The 17,907-nt window shown below is 53.3% G+C and overlaps 3 protein-coding genes across 5 annotated transcripts; 1 reads left to right on the top strand and 2 right to left on the bottom strand.

The window, feature by feature from the left end:
• Nucleotides 1-2,031: 2,031 nt before the first annotated feature.
• Ppp4c (protein phosphatase 4 catalytic subunit) lies at nt 2,032-8,446 on the top strand. 2 transcript variants are annotated; one of them, XM_051145260.1, is made up of 9 exons: nt 2,032-2,198; nt 2,398-2,558; nt 5,409-5,460; nt 5,961-6,011; nt 6,182-6,283; nt 6,761-6,934; nt 7,026-7,152; nt 7,832-8,021; nt 8,102-8,446. In XM_051145260.1, the coding sequence occupies exons 1-9, from the start codon at nt 2,064-2,066 to the stop codon at nt 8,229-8,231; spliced, it is 1,122 nt and encodes a 373-aa protein (XP_051001217.1). In that variant the 5' UTR covers nt 2,032-2,063; the 3' UTR covers nt 8,232-8,446. The 2 variants fall into 2 exon arrangements, with proteins under 2 accessions (XP_051001217.1, XP_051001218.1); XM_051145261.1 differs by lacking the exon at nt 2,032-2,198 and having other exon boundaries at nt 2,431-2,558; nt 5,350-5,460; nt 8,102-8,445.
• Nucleotides 8,447-9,188: 742 nt separating this feature from the next.
• Tbx6 (T-box transcription factor 6) lies at nt 9,189-13,393 on the bottom strand. Its single transcript, XM_051145258.1, has 8 exons — nt 12,627-13,393; nt 12,303-12,537; nt 11,193-11,460; nt 10,937-11,083; nt 10,786-10,856; nt 9,853-9,926; nt 9,584-9,770; nt 9,189-9,501 (listed from the first exon to the last, which is right to left on the bottom strand). Exons 1-8 carry the CDS (start codon nt 12,742-12,744, stop codon nt 9,288-9,290), a joined length of 1,314 nt encoding a protein of 437 aa, XP_051001215.1. The 5' UTR covers nt 12,745-13,393; the 3' UTR covers nt 9,189-9,287.
• A 533-nt stretch (nt 13,394-13,926) lies between these two features.
• On the bottom strand, nt 13,927-17,272 carry Ypel3 (yippee like 3). 2 transcript variants are annotated; one of them, XM_051145257.1, is made up of 5 exons: nt 17,115-17,272; nt 16,287-16,469; nt 16,144-16,187; nt 15,827-15,935; nt 13,927-14,221 (listed from the first exon to the last, which is right to left on the bottom strand). In XM_051145257.1, exons 2-5 carry the CDS (start codon nt 16,401-16,403, stop codon nt 14,132-14,134), a joined length of 360 nt encoding a protein of 119 aa, XP_051001214.1. In that variant the 5' UTR covers nt 16,404-16,469; nt 17,115-17,272; the 3' UTR covers nt 13,927-14,131. The 2 variants fall into 2 exon arrangements, with proteins under 2 accessions (XP_051001214.1, XP_051001213.1); XM_051145256.1 differs by lacking the exon at nt 16,144-16,187 and having other exon boundaries at nt 17,115-17,253.
• Between the last annotated feature and the right edge of the window lie 635 nt (nt 17,273-17,907).

Below are 17,907 nucleotides of genomic sequence, written 5' to 3'. Positions count from 1 at the left end.
TTTTATTGGTCTGTATATTTTTTGACCAGGGCTTTGAAAAAGGCAGAGTATTATGAAATGTTCTTCTGGCCACATCTAATTGAAGGTAACTTTGAACTCCTAATCTTCTGCCTGTCCCTCCTGAGTGCGGGGATGATAGGCATAGGGTACCATGCCCAGTTAGCCCATGGTGGGATCCAGCCCAGGACTTCATACATACTAGGCCTCTGAGCTCTATCCCTCCCCGTCTCTCTCCTAACTTAGGTGGCCATTATCTTGCCCAAGATGAAGCTCTGTTGGTAGGAACAAAACATTATTTCTTTAACCTTTTTTAGTTTGTGGGGATTTTTTGGAGTATGGAATCTTTTCAAGCTCCAGAATCTTCTCCCACACAGATAAGGTACACACACTTCAACTCAACTGTAGAACTCAGATTCCAGGTTGAGCTCCTGGGTGGTCTTGGTGGTAGATTAAGAACCCAAACCATAGGCCATTTCTATCCTTGCCACCCAGAGTGGGGTGGAGTCTGTATTGTGTGCCCTTGGAGGCCAAAAGTACATCAGATCCTCTGGAACTGGATGGAGTTACTTACGGTTATGAGCTACCGTGTGGGTACCAGGAATTGAACCTGGGTCCTCCGGAAAAGCAAGTACTCTAAACTGCTGCTCTTATCTCTAACCCCATCAAACCTCTAGGAAGTGATAGCTGTTGAAGATTCTAGATACAAATCTGGATTTATTTAGTCTTAACCATTTCTACCTATAATCTGTCCAAACTTTGGGTCCTTTCTGTTCTACTTCCCTTCTCACCAGTATACATATTTATTTACACTGGTTTTCAATGATGATGTGCATAGCGTGTCCAGGAGTACGGAGACAGGGTCTCTGCTGTTTCCACGCACTGCCTACAGCCAAGCCTAAGCCCAGGCTGCGAGTGTAGCTCTGGTTAAGCACTTGGCCTAGCCTTCATGACCTTCCACCACTAGCACTGCAAGGAAATACTAAGTGCTCCACATGGCCTCACCTTTCTGTGTCCCACATTCAACTCCAGGAAATCAGCTTAAAAGGCCTGGAACTGGCCTTGAACTCTGATCTGCCTCCCAAGTGTGACACTAGTGCCTGGCCTATGAGACACTCTTAAGGCACATGATAATTGTTGAAGATTGAAGGACGATCGAATACTGAAAAGTGAGGAATGCCAACGTGGAGACTAGAAAGCTTAAGAGCAATACCCTACTCTGCAGCAGGAGACTTTCAGTGTGAGCTTGAAGAGGTTTTAGTCTTGTGTCGAATCTCAGAAACAGTAACTGAAAGGTAGAGATCAGACTGGAAGGCCACTTTTCCTGGATTCATATTTGAGCCTTGAATTAAACTCCAGATTTTTAGCTTTTAACTGAGCAAGTAAGCCTTGTCCTATTGCTACCTTGAAGGAGTATGTTCAGGCAATGGGACGTCATGCTGGGTGTGGTTGCTTGATATCTGTAATCAGCACTTGGGAGGCTGACAAAAGATTTGCTGTGATTTTCGGGTCAGCACAGATGTACTGCAAAATTCTGGGCTACAAATGAGACCCTGTCAAGAAACAAATAGACTATTTTGGAAATTAAGGGAGTCTTAGAAACAAGCTTGGTGTCTGGAGAGTGGGCACTTGTTTTTCAATTAGATTTAAACCTGTGTTTCATCACCCTGGGTATCCTATTGAGGTGAGTTGTTTTTGTGTGCCTCCCTGAGGTATGTGTCAGCATACCTGCCCCAGGTTCGAAGCTCCTCCATTGCAAGGTTTCTCTAGAGGCAAGATGCGTGGACTAGAATCAGATCGCCCCATTCTTAACTATTTATACATGTCTGTAATGCTTGACCTTATTCTAAACATTGGGGAGGCAATAAACAATATAGTTTCATTCCTCGGATCTGTAGGACAGAAAGCAGGTAAGAAGAGAAAAGTGTAATGTGAGGGGACAAGCTCACTGGAGCTCCCGTAGGGAACCGAAGCACAGCTATACTTGCCTCCCAGCCCATGTCACCTCCATACTTCCGGCTCCTTCGTGCCTCCTTCCGGGCCCCTCGAGAGGGGCGTGACCTGTAATGTCACTTCCGGCGCGCGACCGAACTGGTTTCCCTTTGCTTCCGCGGCGAGGCCGGAAGTTGAAGCGGCGGTGGCGGAGGCCCAAAGCGGAGGGAAGTAGGGAGTCGGAGAGACCCAGCGGAGTCTCAGCGGCGGTAATTGTCCGAGGCCCCTCTAGGCCACCGTCCTTAGCGCGGGCCCGCGGGGTTCGACGGGAGTTGGCGGGGTGCGGCCGAGGCAGCGGGACGCGGAGGGTCCCGCACCGCCGTGAGGGGAGGGGGGGGCGGTCCCAGAATCGAGTCCCCCCTCCCGCACGGACCCTCTGATTGGCGGGCTCGCCTTCGCTTTTCCCAGGAGACCCCTGTGCGGTCCGGAGGGGGCGGCGGCCCCGACTCTGACCCGCGCCGGGGGTGGGCCATGGCGGAAATCAGCGATCTGGACCGACAGATCGAGCAGTTGCGGCGCTGTGAGCTCATCAAAGAGAGTGAAGTGAAGGCCCTGTGCGCCAAGGCCAGGTGAGGCCGCAGGAGGGAGGCCAACCCGTCGCCCAGGTCCTTGGCCTGGGCAAAACCAGCTTAGAATTTAGGAGTTGCCTTATCCCGGAAGCGCTTCCGGAGAGGAGCTATCCCGAGGGTCACTCCCCCCTCCCCGCCCCCCACCACCAAGGAATCACGGGTCGGCTGTGGCTGTGTTTCTAGTGGAATACGAATGAGTGGCAGAAAAGTTCTTAGGAAACTCAGGGAAACCGGCCTGCCCAGACGGGGGTGAAAGAAAAAGTTTCTTGGAGGGTCTGAGTTGGGGGACAGGTCTTGAAGAATGGGGAGCCGGTTCGTTGTGGTTTGTGAAAGTCCCTCAATCCCATCAACCCTCAAAGAGAAAGTGGTTTTGTGTCCACTTTAACAAACAAGGACTCTAATTGTTAAAAGTTATCAGCAAGGCAGGAATGCAATCTGAAGCCAGTTCTCTGAGCACTGATCGTTTAGTTAGGTGAAGTTGGGTCACTCTCGTGTTAAGTTGGGCTCCTAAGAAAAACATAAGAAATAAGGTAGGAGCCGGGAGTGGTGGCGCACGCCTTTAATCCCAGCACTTGGGAGGCAGAGGCAGGCGGATCGCTGTGAGTTCGAGGCCAGCCTGGCCTACAAAGTGAGTCCAGGACAGTCAAGGATACACAGAGAAACCCTGTCTCGAAAAACTAAAAATAATAATAATAATAATAAGGTAGGATAGAAGGTAGTAGTGACTTAGAGAACAGCTTGGTTCTTTGAGTGAGACCTTTTCAAAAAAGAGAGAAAGAAAAGACACCTCTAATCCCAAGCACTTGGGAGTTAAAGAGAGAACAAGGAGTTTTAGGGTCATCCTTGGCTAGGTGGAGACCACCACACTAGACTCTGGCTCAGAAAAATGGAGCTGAAAGAAGAGTTAAGCATGTTCCGGAGAGAGGGGGGCTCTCTAGGAAGCAGAAGGAAGTTGTAAAGAAGGGTCCCAGTTTTGGGGTGCAGTGACTATTGGTTTGACTCTGACATCTGCCACTTTGGTGGTGATTTTGAAGTGAGTTAAGCGGAACAAATTGTATTCAGTAAAATGGTTGTGACTGTTCCTTCAGCGAGCCTGGGCTGGAAGTGAACTTAGTGTTCGGGCACTGTAAGTCATGAAGTTCGGTCTTTGTGGTAAGAAGGGCACTCATGGTGTGGTTTTGGGTTGAAGCTAGCCGGAAGCTTCTTTTGGGAGGGGTTTGTTTGTTTGTTTTTGTCTTCTGAGACAGGATTTCTCTTTGTGGCCCTGCCTTGTCCTGGAACTCATTCTGTAGACCAGGCTGGCCTTGAACTCGGCGATCCGCCTGCCTCTGCCTCCTGAGTGCTGGGATCAAATGTGTGCGACAACACCACCACTGGGTGGCCAGGGACCTTCTAAGAAAGAGTTGGCCTTGAAAGAGCACCTGCCTCAAATGGGAACTGTGGCTTCATCCTGTTTCATAGATGAGTAGCTTGGTCCTCACACTTCCCTTCCCTTCCAGTCCTGGGAGGATGGAGAGTATGTGTCTGTCTGTCCTCCCATGTAGCCCTAGGTGGCTTTGAACTAGGCTGGTCTCGAACTCAGAGATCCACCTGTCTCTGTCTCTCAAGTACTTGTTCCTTTTTACAGAATAGGAAGCCATGACTTGTACAGACCAGTGACTTGTGACAGAGTTGGCATCTTAGTTTGCTTTCTCTTGCTGAGCTACGCTATCCCTAGCCCTGTTGTTTGGTTTGGGGCCTTTGTTTTTGGAGACGGGGTCTCACTGTGCCCTTGGGCTGACCTGGAGCGTGGGGTCCTTTGCTTTTGCTGCCATGCCATCATGCTTGTGTTTCAGGTTTCATTTAATGTCTCCAACAGGAGCTCTCAGATCTCAGGCCAGCCTTGCACTTGCCAAGCATAACTTTGATCTTTCTGCCTTACCTCCCGAGTGCTGAGATTCCGTGTGTGGGTTCCTGGTTTTGACTTGAGGTTTGTGGAAGAGGCTGCTGTTGCTCCTCTGGAAATTGCGCTCCCAGGTTCAGCAAGTTTCCAGCTTGACCCTGCCATTCTTCTTGAAGGAGCTCTTTGGGGAAACCCTATGAGTTGATATGAAAGAATGTTGTTTGCCGGTCGTGGTGGCTCACACCTTTAATCTCAGCACTCAGCAGCCAGACAGATCTCTGAGTTTGAGGCCAGCCTGCTCTACAGAGTTAGTTCCAGGACAGCCAAGGCTACACCAGGGCTGCATAGAGGAACCCTGTCTCAAAAAAGAAAACACAGGAGATAGAGACAGGTGGATCTCTTGAGCTTGGAACTAGCTTGGTCTACATAATCAAGTTCCAGGCTAGCCAGGGATACCTAATGAGGCCATGTCTCAAATAAATAAATAAATAAATAAATAAATAAATAAATAAATAAATAAAATTAATTGCTGACAAGGAAGGAGCAGCACACGTCTGAAGGGGCTGGGCCTCACCCTTTGGATAGTGTGGGAGAAGTGAGTCAGCTCAGCCTAGAGACAGACAGTACTCTGGAAGGAAAGGAACCTCCCTTTTAGGAGTGTGTGCTGAGGGAACCACTGAGAGAGTCTAGGCTGAAAATGTCCCAGCCTGCTTGGAAGGGCTTGAACTGGGTGGGGTGCTGGGGGTGGTGAGAACTTGGACCTTGTCCAGTTGCCAGCCAGAAGCAGGTATTGAGTGGTAGAGGGCCATGGTCGTTGCTTTCTGACCAAAATCATGGGGACAGTGCATATTTCCTTCTGTCCCATGGAGGTTCAGGGACTACCTCCTGTCCTCCCTCCCTCCAAAAAAGGTCAGGAATTGGGCTGGGCTGGCCTGGCTGTGGTGACCCTGGTCTTCTCCTGTCTCCAGAGAGATCTTGGTAGAAGAGAGCAACGTGCAGAGAGTGGACTCGCCTGTCACGGTGAGTACTCTGCCCCTTGGAACATGACAACCCCACCCTTAAATTTATAAGATGGTAGAGCACCCCACATCTCTCGATCCTAAGTCTTCAGGTGAGCCCTGATAGGAGAATTAGATGGTGGGCGGAGCTCTGCTTTGGAGGCCTCAGCACTACAGGAAAATAAAAGATGCTGTAAGAATTTTGATTTGTCATGAGGATGCTCATGGCCAAGGCAGAAGAACTTGGTCTGGCGAACGATCCTAGCTTGTGGGTCAGTGGCCCTGTGCTACTAACTGTGCGGAGCACACAGGCAAACAGAGAAAGCCAGTCTTCCTGAAGCTGTGGGTGTCCCTGCAAATACACATCTGCACTGGAGCACTTGGCCCTCAGTGGGGGATAGGTGATACCAGAACAGGCGCACTTGTCTTGAGATGGAGTGATATACAGCCCTGGCTGGCCTGGAAAGTCACAAAGGGGGTGTGCCTTTGTCCACTCTCTCAACCCCCATTTTTCCTTTTCAGGTATGTGGTGACATCCATGGACAATTCTATGACCTCAAGGAGCTGTTCAGAGTGAGTGGGGGAACACTGGGGCTATAAACTGGGGGTGACTGGAAGACATAATCATTGAGAGGCCTTAGGCTGCATGGGCTCTGGGTGAAAGAAGGGGTGCAGCTAGGCTTTGACTGTTGCTGTTGGAGGGGATAGTTTGGGGCCAAGCAGAGCCATATCCCTCCTCCCAGGTAGGTGGCGATGTCCCTGAGACCAACTACCTCTTCATGGGAGACTTTGTGGACCGTGGTTTCTACAGTGTTGAAACCTTCCTCCTCCTGCTGGCTCTTAAGGTGAGGACCCTTGGCCTCTGGAGCCTGAGCCTTGGCCACTACTTGCTGCGCTCATCACCTTTCCTGTCACCTACCTTGGAACTTTGCTATGGCTGTGGACTGTATGCTTAGCAGGGCTGGTCATGCATGGGGCCATCTTCTGAGCCCTTGAGGAAGAGGCTGGTGATGTGAGTTCTGGGAAGTAGACAGATGTTCAGGAAGCAGCAGAAGTTGAGTAAACTAGAAGAATTCATTGGTGAGGGGCCACGGTCAGAGTGGGGCAGTAGGGATTAGAGCCTGAGTCTGGCAGGTGCATCTTCAGAAAAGGCCCCAGGAGCCTGTGAGGCAGGGGCACCATGATTTGTGTGAGAGACAACAGGGGTCTGGGCTCTGAAGATCATGGTGAGGACTGAATGAGGCTGGTAGGTGTGTGGACATGTGGGAGGGTTAGGTGGGAGGCAGAGGCTAGAACCAGACCTCCCTTGATTTTATCCCTAGGTCCGATACCCTGACCGCATCACTTTGATCCGGGGCAATCATGAGAGTCGCCAGATTACCCAGGTCTATGGCTTCTATGATGAGTGTTTGCGCAAATACGGCTCGGTGACTGTATGGCGCTACTGTACTGAGATCTTTGACTACCTCAGCCTGTCTGCCATCATTGATGGCAAGGTCGGTTGGCTCTGGATCTCCTCAGGGACGGGGCATTGGTGGGTTTCTGGACTTCCAACTCCCTTCTCTCTGGTATTACTTGCCCTTGCAGATTTTCTGTGTGCATGGGGGTCTTTCCCCGTCCATCCAGACCCTGGACCAGATCCGGACAATTGACCGAAAACAAGAGGTACCCCACGACGGACCTATGTGTGACCTCCTGTGGTCTGACCCTGAAGGTGAGGGCAGTACCTGAGCTGGCTGCACTTTTAGCTTGCGGAGACTGGGTTTAAGCAGGCATATGAAGGAAGAGGAGTCAGGCCAGGGGAGTTTGGGGAGAGGGGGGTAAGGTTGGTCTACACTGCTCTGTCTTCCTGATTGGACCTACCATAAGGAGCAGAAACCATGGTTGATGGTATGCTGAGGCCTACAGTAGGTTGGCGCATACGTTTCATTGTGCAGAGGGTCTGTTGGGGTTGCAATCATTGACTCCCTGGGTGGAAAGAGGACAGAGACCTTGATCGTAGCTGCTTTGGAGATGAGACCCTCCCCCTAGAAAGATGGCCCCTAGGGTTCCTTACTTTGTATGATGTATTGTTCCCCCTAGTTGGGGGCAGAAGTGAGATTAAAGCCAGCTTTTCTGAGTACCAGTCTTAAGCATACCCTCTAGTCCTGTCACTGTTATTGCAGACTGCCCCGTGTGGCGTAAGATGACCTTACTGCCAGGAAAGACCTTGTTCATAGTAGTGCTCTGGACATTTGTCTCCTTAGAGCTTCTCTGTTCCAGCATTTGCTATCCTGTTTCCCAGGATCCCCTAGAACAAACCTCTGATAGATACGGGAAGGGGTCCAGGCTTTTAATTCTGTGGCATAGTAAGCAACCAGAGGAGCCCATGCACTATGCTTGTCTTGTCTCAGACACAACAGGCTGGGGAGTGAGCCCCCGTGGGGCAGGCTACCTGTTTGGCAGCGATGTGGTGGCCCAGTTCAATGCAGCCAATGACATTGACATGATCTGCCGTGCACACCAATTGGTGATGGAAGGTTACAAGTGGCATTTCAATGAGACCGTGCTTACTGTGTGGTCAGCACCTAATTACTGCTACCGGTAAGCTGGCAAAGCTGGGAGCCAGGGTGGGGGTAGGGATCTAGACCAACCTTCGCTAACTGTGCTGTTCCTAAATCCAGCTGTGGGAATGTGGCAGCCATCTTGGAACTGGATGAGCACCTCCAGAAAGATTTCATCATCTTCGAGGCTGCACCCCAAGAGACACGTGGCATCCCCTCCAAAAAGCCGGTGGCCGACTATTTCCTGTGACTCCTTGGCCCCAGCCCCTCTGGCCCTTGGCCCACTGTGACTGCCCTCCGCCCAGCTGGAGGCTAGGTGTGAGGGGCTGCGGGCTTGGCTTGCGCAGGGTGCGGACTTGCTCTGGAGAGGTTGGGTGGAGCATCGGCTTCCGGCTTCCTCGCCTTTCTCCCACTTGATCCATGAAGTTTCCAGTCATTTTTTGTTTTTCTTTTTTTCTTTCTTTTTTTTTCTTTTCTTTTCTTTTCTTTTTTTTTTTTCTTTTTTTTTTTTTTTTTTTTTGGTTTGTTTTTAGATAAAACATTTTGAGAAAAAGAAGAAAAAAATTCTAATAAAAGAAAAAAAAATAGTCTTGGAGTTTCTGTCAGGTTTGATTGGGATGGCCATGGAGACCATTCTGCTTGTCCCCTGGCCTGAGCCTTCTGGGCTCTATCTGGCCGTCTTTCCCTAAGGCTTCCTTAGTGCTGGGTAAAATCCAGGTCTCAGGATAGCCTGGACTCTTAAAGCAGCCTTTGTGAGGAAGCACCCATCTTCTTGAAGGGGGACATGCCCAGAGCAGGCTGCTTCATAGCCACAAGGCAAGCAAGCATCTGGGACCTGCTTGGTCTCTCCTTAAAGCTGTAGCTCCCCCAGCCCCACCCAGGGCCAGCACCATTAGCTCAACGTTTCCTGAGCACCAACGTCTTTTTTAGTTTTATTAACAAAAATACTCTGATCCTGAGAACAAATTGTTGTGGCTTACACTAGTGATGAGGCCCCCAGGAGGTGGGGGTCCTGGGGTGGGGCCCCATTTGGCCCGGCAGAGTCTCCATTCGCACTGAGGTGAGAGCTGGGAAGGGGAAGCTGGCCCCAGCTGGACTCTGAGCCGCCTTGCTTGAGCTTTGAAGCCAGAGGGGGTGGAGTGAAATCAAGGTGTGAACTAAGGGGTAGAAGAGAGGCCCAAGGCAGCCATTTGGTGGGGGGGGAGGGGGCACCACTTGAATGAGGGTGCTACCAGGCTGGGGGAAGGGAGTTGGAAGTTTTCAAGGGAAGACAGCATAGGCCTTGGCTTGGCTTACTACACAGGGCTCAGTACATGGGCTTGGCTCCCATGTCCAGGTAACCTCCAGGTCCTGGGTATGGCAGAGGGAAGGGGCCTCCCTGAATGAAGTGTGAGGCAAAGGATGATACAGGTGGAGCTGCCTGATAGGCAGAGGCCCCTGGTCCAGGCTGTAGCTCCAGGAATGCAGTTGAGTAGGGAGCTGGACGCCCAGGGTCTGGAGCTTCAGGGAGGCTGGGGTTCCTGAAGTCAGGAGAGCAATCAGAACAGAAGAGGGGCCACCCACCTCCTGGAGTACCCAGCCTTCTGCTCTTGTGCACCTTACCTGGCTGGGAGGTGACTAGGGGCCCCATGAAAAGCTGCAGGGTGCAGGAGGTAGGCCTCAGCACTAGGGCCACCACATGGAGGAACTGAGGCAGAAGCAGCAGCTTCCCGGGGGGCTGGGGCCTGCTCTGGATCTGTATCCCGGATGTCCCCACCCAGGGTTGAGTCACAGGGACCCCCTGGTGTATCTGAGGGGACAAAAGGCACAGGTTGGCTAGGAGAGGGTCCGGGTCTCAGGCTTGGCCCCGTCACCATCAGGACAGCACTCACCCCCACTCCCACAGGCCTTTGTGGCCACTGGCTCTGGACCCCGGAGCTTCCTCTTCACACGTGCATCTCGCTCCCTGGGGAATGGTGATGATGATGGTGATGATGATGGCACTAATAGTACTTACCAGGTGCCAGGCATTTCACCCTCCCAGGCATCCTGCTGGGCAGGTGCCATGTTATACCCATTTTACAGATAAGGAACTGAAGGCCTGACAAGCCACTAAAAAACAACAGAACTGAGGTTTCTCTCAGACTTGGAACTTGGTACTTCAGTGCTTTCCTTGGGTATTTAGAATCTGAGAGAGCACCTTCCCAGCGGCCAGGCCAGGCTGTCTGCCCCATTTCACAGTCGCCTCCCAGCCTTTCTGGAGGCTTTCTGCACCTGACTGATCTATGCTGCTTCCAGGACCTTCCATGGCATCACACACCTTCCTCATGGGCAGTCATAGCTCTACATTTGAGCTTGTGAGCCAATCACTTGTTTTTTGGGATAGAGTAGGAGCTCTCCTGAGGGGGCCTAGGCCAGCTGTCAGGGGCTGTTTTCAGAGCAGACGTCCCAGTCCTGCATTGCTAAGCAGCATGTGGCTTCTGGTCACTTCCCTGATTCTTCTGCCTCGGTGCCTTTGCACTTGTGGTTTGCCAGATGCCCACATGGCTCCTCCCCTTCGGAGGGATGCCTTTTGTCTGCCACTCCCTCCAGTCCTTCTTGTCTTTCCTGTGCTTTATTGCTCATTCGAACTTTCTAGGTTTCTCTTGTTTTTGTCTTCTCTGCCCACTAGTTTATCAGTTGTATAAGGATTGAGCAATCTTAAGTATTGGCTGAATCAAAAGCGAACAGATGTTTTCACTTACCATCCTGTTCCCGGTGCCCCGGCACAGTGCCTGGCACACAGTAAGCCATTAGCTAACATTCACGGAACGTATGATGCCCACCTCTTACAGTTTCTGCCATTCTCCCGGAAACCTTTGGCAAAGGGATTGGCTGCAATCTTCAGCTGTGTGATCTGTGGACACACATCCAGGTCAAAGCCCCTGTAGCCTGGGCAGGGCACTGCCCCTCCCTCCCTCAAGCAAAGTCACTCACCCTAGGGTTCTGGTAGGCTGTCACAGAGATGAATGTGGTCTCAGGAAACCGGAAGGAAGCCACGCCCCCCCAGTGCTGGCTGCAAAGCTGGGTGGCCCTCACCAGGTGGATGCGAGGCTGGTACTTGTGCATGGAGTGCAAGATTAGCTGGGAGGGAAGAAATGGGGTGACTCCCTGCCCTGAGCCCCAGCTTTCACCTTCCACCCGGTACCACCCTAAAACCCTATTAGGGAAGGGGTCCCAGCCTGGGTCTCACATGGCCGTGGGGGTCCAGCGTGCTGTTGGTGAGCTTAACACGGTGGAAGGATACGGGCTGCCGCATCCAGTGGGCACCTGTGGCGGGGGAGTCGGGGTGAATGTAGACACGGTCGGGCAGGCGGGGCTCAGCCTTGCCACTAGGCTCCCAGTGCTGGCCCTGCCAGCGGTAACGCGCTCCATCCACCGGAACCACGTCCAGAAGGAACAAGTAGCGAGCCTCCGGGTCCAGGCCAGTGACTGAAACTCGGCAAGCAGGGAACATGCGCCTGCGCAGGGGAAGGGGAGGACAGGGGAGGCCTCGAGCTACCCACTACCAGGGGTGAGCCCGGCACCAGCAACGGAACTAACCAGGCACCTCAAAGTTTGGGAAGTGTAATTAGACTCTCAGGTGCCGGATGTAAGAGCTGGAAGGCTTCACTTTACAGATGGGGAAATGGGACAGACAGGTTAGGAGATCTGACAGGCCACAGCACGTTAATCTCTTCCTCCCTTGCCCCTTCACTGTCTCCATTTCTAGCTACAGCATGGTACAGTCCTGTCTCGGAGCCCTGTCGGAGCTCCTGACCCCTGTGACTCTATTTGCAGAAGCAATGGCTTAGGAGCATCGTGCTTGCTACCTTGATGCAGCACTGATCCCTTTGGTTGGGAAGACAGGCTTTCTCTAGGATTCAGGCCTCAGAGGCCTCGCCAGAGCTCTTACACTGACCATTTACTTTCCTCCAGAGCAAGCTTAATCACATACTGACCCTGATCCTGGACAGATCTTCCCAACACTGGTCACTGGCAGGTCCTTGACCCTTCTCATAGGCTGTCTGTGTCTGAGTTAGGCAACACGCCAACCTACAACCCAGCTAGATTTCCTTGCTCCAGGACCAGACTGACCTCTCTGACCCTTAATAGAATGGCTCCTAAACCCAGTCACAAACTCCCCAAACTGCTCCTTGAACCACACCACAGAAAAACCCCTGTTCATCCACTGTCACGGATGGTGTCAGGCCAGTCAGTCAGCGTCTGCTCTCTGGCTTGTAGTAGGCCTGAGAAGCCCCTAAACTTAGCTCTGTCCCCAGGAATTCTAACTTTTCTACAAGCTGACTTGGCCATCCCTCACCTGCCAGCCTTGGTGATGATCATCTCTGTCCCCACAGCGCTGAACTCCTTCCACAGTTCCTGGTTCTCCAAGCTCAGACTGACCCCAGGAAGCGAGTGAAGGGCCTCTGGAGGTGGCTGTGCTGTCTCGGGGCCCAGAGCAGACGGCAGAAGGGGCAAAGGAGGAGGAGCAGCCAAAGTGTGGGGAGCTGCCTCGATCGCAGGGAAGAAGCAGTCCAGTTTAGAGGTGTCCAGATCTAGAAATGGGGAAAGCATGAAGGCCCAGGGGAGGGGTCACATGTTCCCCGACTCCTGCCCCCTACCCAAAGCCAAGCCAACCGCTCACCAGGGTAGCGGTAGCCCTCTGCCAGGGCAGGTGGGAAAGTAGAGTCTGCCCCAGGCTGGGGGTGTCCCAGACGGTAGCCAGTCCCCAGAGACGGGTACAACTCTCGTGGATGGTACATGATGCAGTTTCTTCTGGCCTGGTGTCCTGTTGCTAAAGTCCGGGGTCCAAGAGATGCCCCCTTTATAGCTCAAAGCACAGCCCCTTCTAAACCAGAGATCACAGCCCCTCCCCTCCTTGGGGCCCTGGAGGTGGGTTGGAATGGAGACCCCTGGGGCCTCGAAGGGGTCCAAGAGGAGGCCGGATACCTGGGTATCCTCCCCTCTCCCTCGCGGCTTCACTAGTCCCGACCCCCTGCCCCCTCATTACATAATTAACCCCTCGGCCTGATTGATCCCTAGGGCTAGGACAGGGACGCAGTTTGGCGCTTCCGGCCAGCTGGTCTCCGTTCCCACGGTGGGGGTAGACCGGCTGGGGGGCAGGGGTGGGATCTGGATTCTGGTACCGAGTCTGGGATCCCTGGTTAGACCCTAGACTTTCTGGAAGGTGACCCCTCCCTTCCCTTCCCTTGGAAGACTAGCCTTGCGAAGTGAACTGGAGGGCAAGTGCAAGGGTTGGCGTCTGAGCTAATATGCCAGACACCAGGCATCTTCAAGAGACCGCAGCAGAGGACCAAAGCCTCCCTGGTTTACAGTCTGAAAAACCTCCACCAAGTCTCAAAAGTTGAGGGGTGTGCACAGCTATTCTGGTATCTCGCGCAAGGCGCAAGCTCTCACGCAGCGAACACTTCAACTACACTTCCCAGTAGGCATTGCGCCAGACGCACGTAAAGGCTACGGACAGGCTATGTTGGGGTCGCTGGGAATTGTAGTTCAGGCAGGGACGGGAAACACAGACGTGGTAGCCTTCCACGAAGCTTGCCCCCTGCGCACTAACGCTAAGACGTACATTGCCAAGAGGTCAAGGGGCTAGACCAGTTTGGTCCACCGTCCCTGCCCACTCCCCCCTGCTGAGTCTCAGATTGGAACCTGTCTATAGGTAACGAGTTTGGATTCCAGGTCCCCTTTCTGTATTCCATGTGAGCCAGGGGCTGTCTCCATTCCATTGTTTTATTATTTACAAACGCTACAGAACGAGAACAGACACGCTGCGGGTAAGAGGGATCCAGTGGGAGAGGTTCACAGAAAGACAGTGCACCGGGGCCATGAGAGCAGCACACAGGCCATATCTATGGGACAGGCAGGACAGGAAGGGGTTAAAAAAATGAGATCCAAGCCAGCCAGATCGCAAGGAGGTGGGGGGGGGGGGGGGGGGGGGGGGAGAGTTTCCAATCCCCCCTCCTGGTCTCCCCCCAAGGTCACAGTGCATGCAATAAAATATATGTACAGGAGCTGGATCCTTCCCCTGTGGGGGCCCTGAGGGTCCAGAGCTCCCTTTCAGGAGGAGCGAAACCAGTGGCTCCACCTGGCGGCCAGGCCAGGCTGCAGCCACATGCGTCAGCAGCTAGGTCAGTCCCAGCCGTTGTCTTTGATCATGTGGTTGAGTTCAATGATGTACTTCCCTTCTTTGTACTTCTGGCTGCTCTCAAAGGCTTGCTCCTGAAAGGAGAGAGAGGGCTGCCATTCGCCGCCGGCAAGGCTTTTACCACTAGGTAACAGGAGTGGGAAATGGATACAACTGGTCTTGTTTTATAGGAGAAAAACAAAACAAAACAAAACACACTACTGGCAGGGCTGTTTAGAACCCCGAACCATGGGTACTTCCGCACATTACTGACGCCTCCAATGGGCAGGATACAGAAGTACCTACAAGATTTCACAGTCTAGGGATTTTGCAAACTGGTCGCCTAAGGGCCATTTCAGCCTACAGGGTTAGACAGCAGACAGCTTAATATAAGTAACTTTAGGGGTTGGGGAAGTTTAGCATGTACGAGGGCCTGCATTTGATACAAGCACCACTTTGAAACAAATGCAAACAAACAAACAAAAACAAAACACAATAAACCTCATGTACTAACCTGTAGATATATACACTCCCGCCACTCTGCCCAGCCTGCTCTCCCTACCTTAGATCTATACTACCCACTTAGGAGTCCACAGTAACTGCTTGGCCTTCAAGACATTTGAGGGTTTTGTTGTTTTTTGAGACAAGGTCTACACATCCCTGGGTGTCCTGGAACTCACTACATACACGACGCTGGCCTAGAACTCAGGAGATCACTTGCCTCTGCCTGCTCAGTGCTAAGATTAACAGTGTGCACTACCACACACTGCTGGCATTTGAGTTTTTTGGTTTTTTTGTTTTGTTTTTTTTTTTTTCGAGACAGGGTTTCCCTGTGTAGCCTTGGCTGTCCTGGACTCACTTTGTAGACCAGGCTGGCCTCGAACTCACAGCGATCCGCCTGCCTCTGCTTCCTGAGTGCTGGGATTAAAGGTGTGCGCCACCATGCCCGGCTGGCATTTGCGTTTTTAAACCCCTGGTCTAGGCCACATTCTTAGGAGTCTCAGAGGGGGCCAAGCCACCTGGCCAGAGACACACAGCAAATCCTGTAGCAGGGCCAGAGGTAAAGTCAAGTTAGGACTGTGTTTGTCTCTACCTGGGGCATCTAGCTCACAGAGACACTCCAAGTGCCCAACTCCTTATACCTTCTCAACATGCATAGGGAATCACCCCCTCTGCTCTGCTCCTCATAGTGACCTTCTGTGCCAGGGGTGGCTTAATGCTGCACCGCCAGAGAAGGAAAGCAGCCTTGAGGTTGTGAAATCAGGTGCGAGACAACCAGAAGCAATGGGGGCCAGCTGTGCAAAGGAGATCCGTGGACCTAATTTCCATGTCGCTGTAGGGTCTTAGCTGTGTGGTCTTGGGCAAACGTCCTGACACCTTCAGACCTCTATGTCTTCTGTAGTAGACTCTGCCCACCAGGACCATTGTAATGATTGAAAGAGAGGCACGTGCGTGGCGTATAAGCACGCCGTAAATGGTGACTCTACTTGCTACTCATGTCTAGGATAGGCCTTTGCAGGAAAAGAAACATCCACAGAGCCCCGCGTTGGAACGCAAGGGAGGGACAGCAGTCACTGGGGAGAAACAGCTTGCCTTGTCTGTGCTGGGCCAGTGGAACTCTGAGAGGTGTAAGCTTTCAAGGAAGAAGGGACATGAGCTTAGGTCAAAGGGCAGCTTGGGGTCAGAGATCATACACTCACATATTTCCAGCCCAAAGTGGTCTTGCAGTTCTCACAGTGGATGTCAGCCACAGCATGAAGGCCAGTCAGCAGTACCCGCTCCTCTGCTGGCCCACAGCCCACATTCACCCTGTGGGGACAAAGGGTGGTCCCAGCAAGGGTCTCAGCAGCCCAGAGCCCCCTCTAGCTAGTATACTCCGTGTCTGTTCTTAGCCTCTAAGAGAGGTTGGACCATGGCTTCCTGTCTGCAACAAGGGACTCTGGGAATATCGGCGTGATGCCAGCAGGGGTCACAGGTCACAACAGAGGTCAGGAAAAGAAAGGAAGGAGATACTCACACAGAGTTGAAGAGGTAGGCACGCCCCTGACTGCCCTGGAAGGACTGGAGGGTAGTGGGGAGAGGAGAGGAGGGGGTTAGGGCTATTGGTGGGGAGTTGCCAGGCAGCCCATTGCCACTGAGACTCAAATGTGGCCTGCTTACCTTGGAGATGAGGTCGTCGTGGTTGGCCAGGTGAGCACGGCAGTGGGCACAGCTATACCTCCGGTGACAGTCATCCAAGTAGGCCTGAAACGTCTTGGGCTTTGAAATCCGCACCATGGCGGGGGCCAAGGGCAGTGGCCCCACGCGGGGAGCGGCCCACGGGGAGCAGAGGGAGCCCAGTGCCTGCCAGGGAGGAGAAGTGCACCGTCAGGACCAAGGCCACACATCTATGTAGGCAAGCCCAGAACTATGGGGACTCTGTCACACTTGGCTTCTCTCTCCTTTCCCTAGAGCCAGCAGTCTCACCAGGGACCAGAGTCATCTCAGTTTTGACTCACTGAGGAGGCCTCAGGTTGCATCAGCAGGTAAACTGAGGCGAGGTGAGTCACCCACCTGCTTCTGGCCTCACCCCTGCTGAGCTGGTAGCTGAAACGGGGAAGAAGGGGCTTCAGAGTGGGGTGGGCTGCCAGTTTTCAGTTTCGAGGGGGTAGGGGGTAGGGGGGGGGGGGATAAGAAACTGACTGGTCCTTGGGACCCTATTTGGACTAGGGATGGGGTAAACGTGGGCTATATGGAGTTCCTTGGAGAAAGGGTCTCTCATCTCCCCCAAAGGAGGAGGGTCCCCTAGGAAGAGGAGGGGCTTTTACCTGGAGGCGCTGAGCCTCATCTCCGTCGAGGGGATCTTACCTGTATCGCCAAGCCTTACCTGAGACCCCGGGGCTCACCTGGGGCGAGGGGATTGGGGGCGCGCGCGCGGGGGAAGGGGCAGTCCTCGCTTGCGGGGCGGGGGCGCGGGGCGACGTGCAGAGACGTCGGTCCAGGCCTCACCTCGCCTGGGCGTGTGGAGGGCCGGGTCCGCGGGGTGGCCTGGCCTGGGAGTGGGGGGCGCTCCTGATGGGCGCCGTCCCCCCCGGCCCGGTTCGCAGCCGCCTCGACTTGTTTACACCGAGACCAGCTGCTGCCGCGGCTGCGGCGGGAGGGGGAGGGGGGCTGGCCTCCTGTCCCGGCGGCCGCCGTGGCCAATCGGAGCGCCGCATGCAAATGAAGGGGCGGGCCATACGGCGGCCAGCGCTGGCTGGGCTACCCTTCCCCCCCGCCTGCTCCGGGCTCCCGCTACCCTGCTCGGCCGGAAATGCGGCTGCGACCCACAGCTTAACCCGGAGGCTGGTCCGTGCCCTGGCCTGTTTGCCCCTTTAGCTACCCCGGGTGTTCGAAGAGACAAGGATCCTACCCTGGCGTGTGTTAGAAGCAGGGTGGTGTCTGTACGCACACCCCTGAGAAATAATCGTGATTGTCCACTGACTACCCTGGTAATCCCTTCCACAATCCTGTAGTTTCTCCATTTGAACCAGGTTCTGAGCCTTGGGGAGGAGATCCTCTCCAGAGATTATCCAGATGGTAAGAGTCACAGTTGGAATTCTCACTTTTCTCAAGCACGGGCAACAGACTCTTAGAAGGGCAGGGCTAAAGGTGTCCTTTTGCCATTAGACTCCCAGGAACCAAAGCTTTAGAAGCCAATCTCTACTGTTGGGCATCATCTGCTCCAGGCATCCTCTGCTACGCCCCGCCTCCAGGCTACTGTAGGTCTGACCACAGTGGAAATGTTTGTTTCAACATATGT

This window comes from Acomys russatus, chromosome 5, assembly GCF_903995435.1.
Source record: "Acomys russatus chromosome 5, mAcoRus1.1, whole genome shotgun sequence".
In the NCBI taxonomy this organism is placed as follows: Eukaryota; Metazoa; Chordata; class Mammalia; order Rodentia; family Muridae; genus Acomys; species Acomys russatus.
Note: the sequence above shows the minus strand (reverse complement) of the source record. Positions and strands in the feature narration are given on the sequence as shown.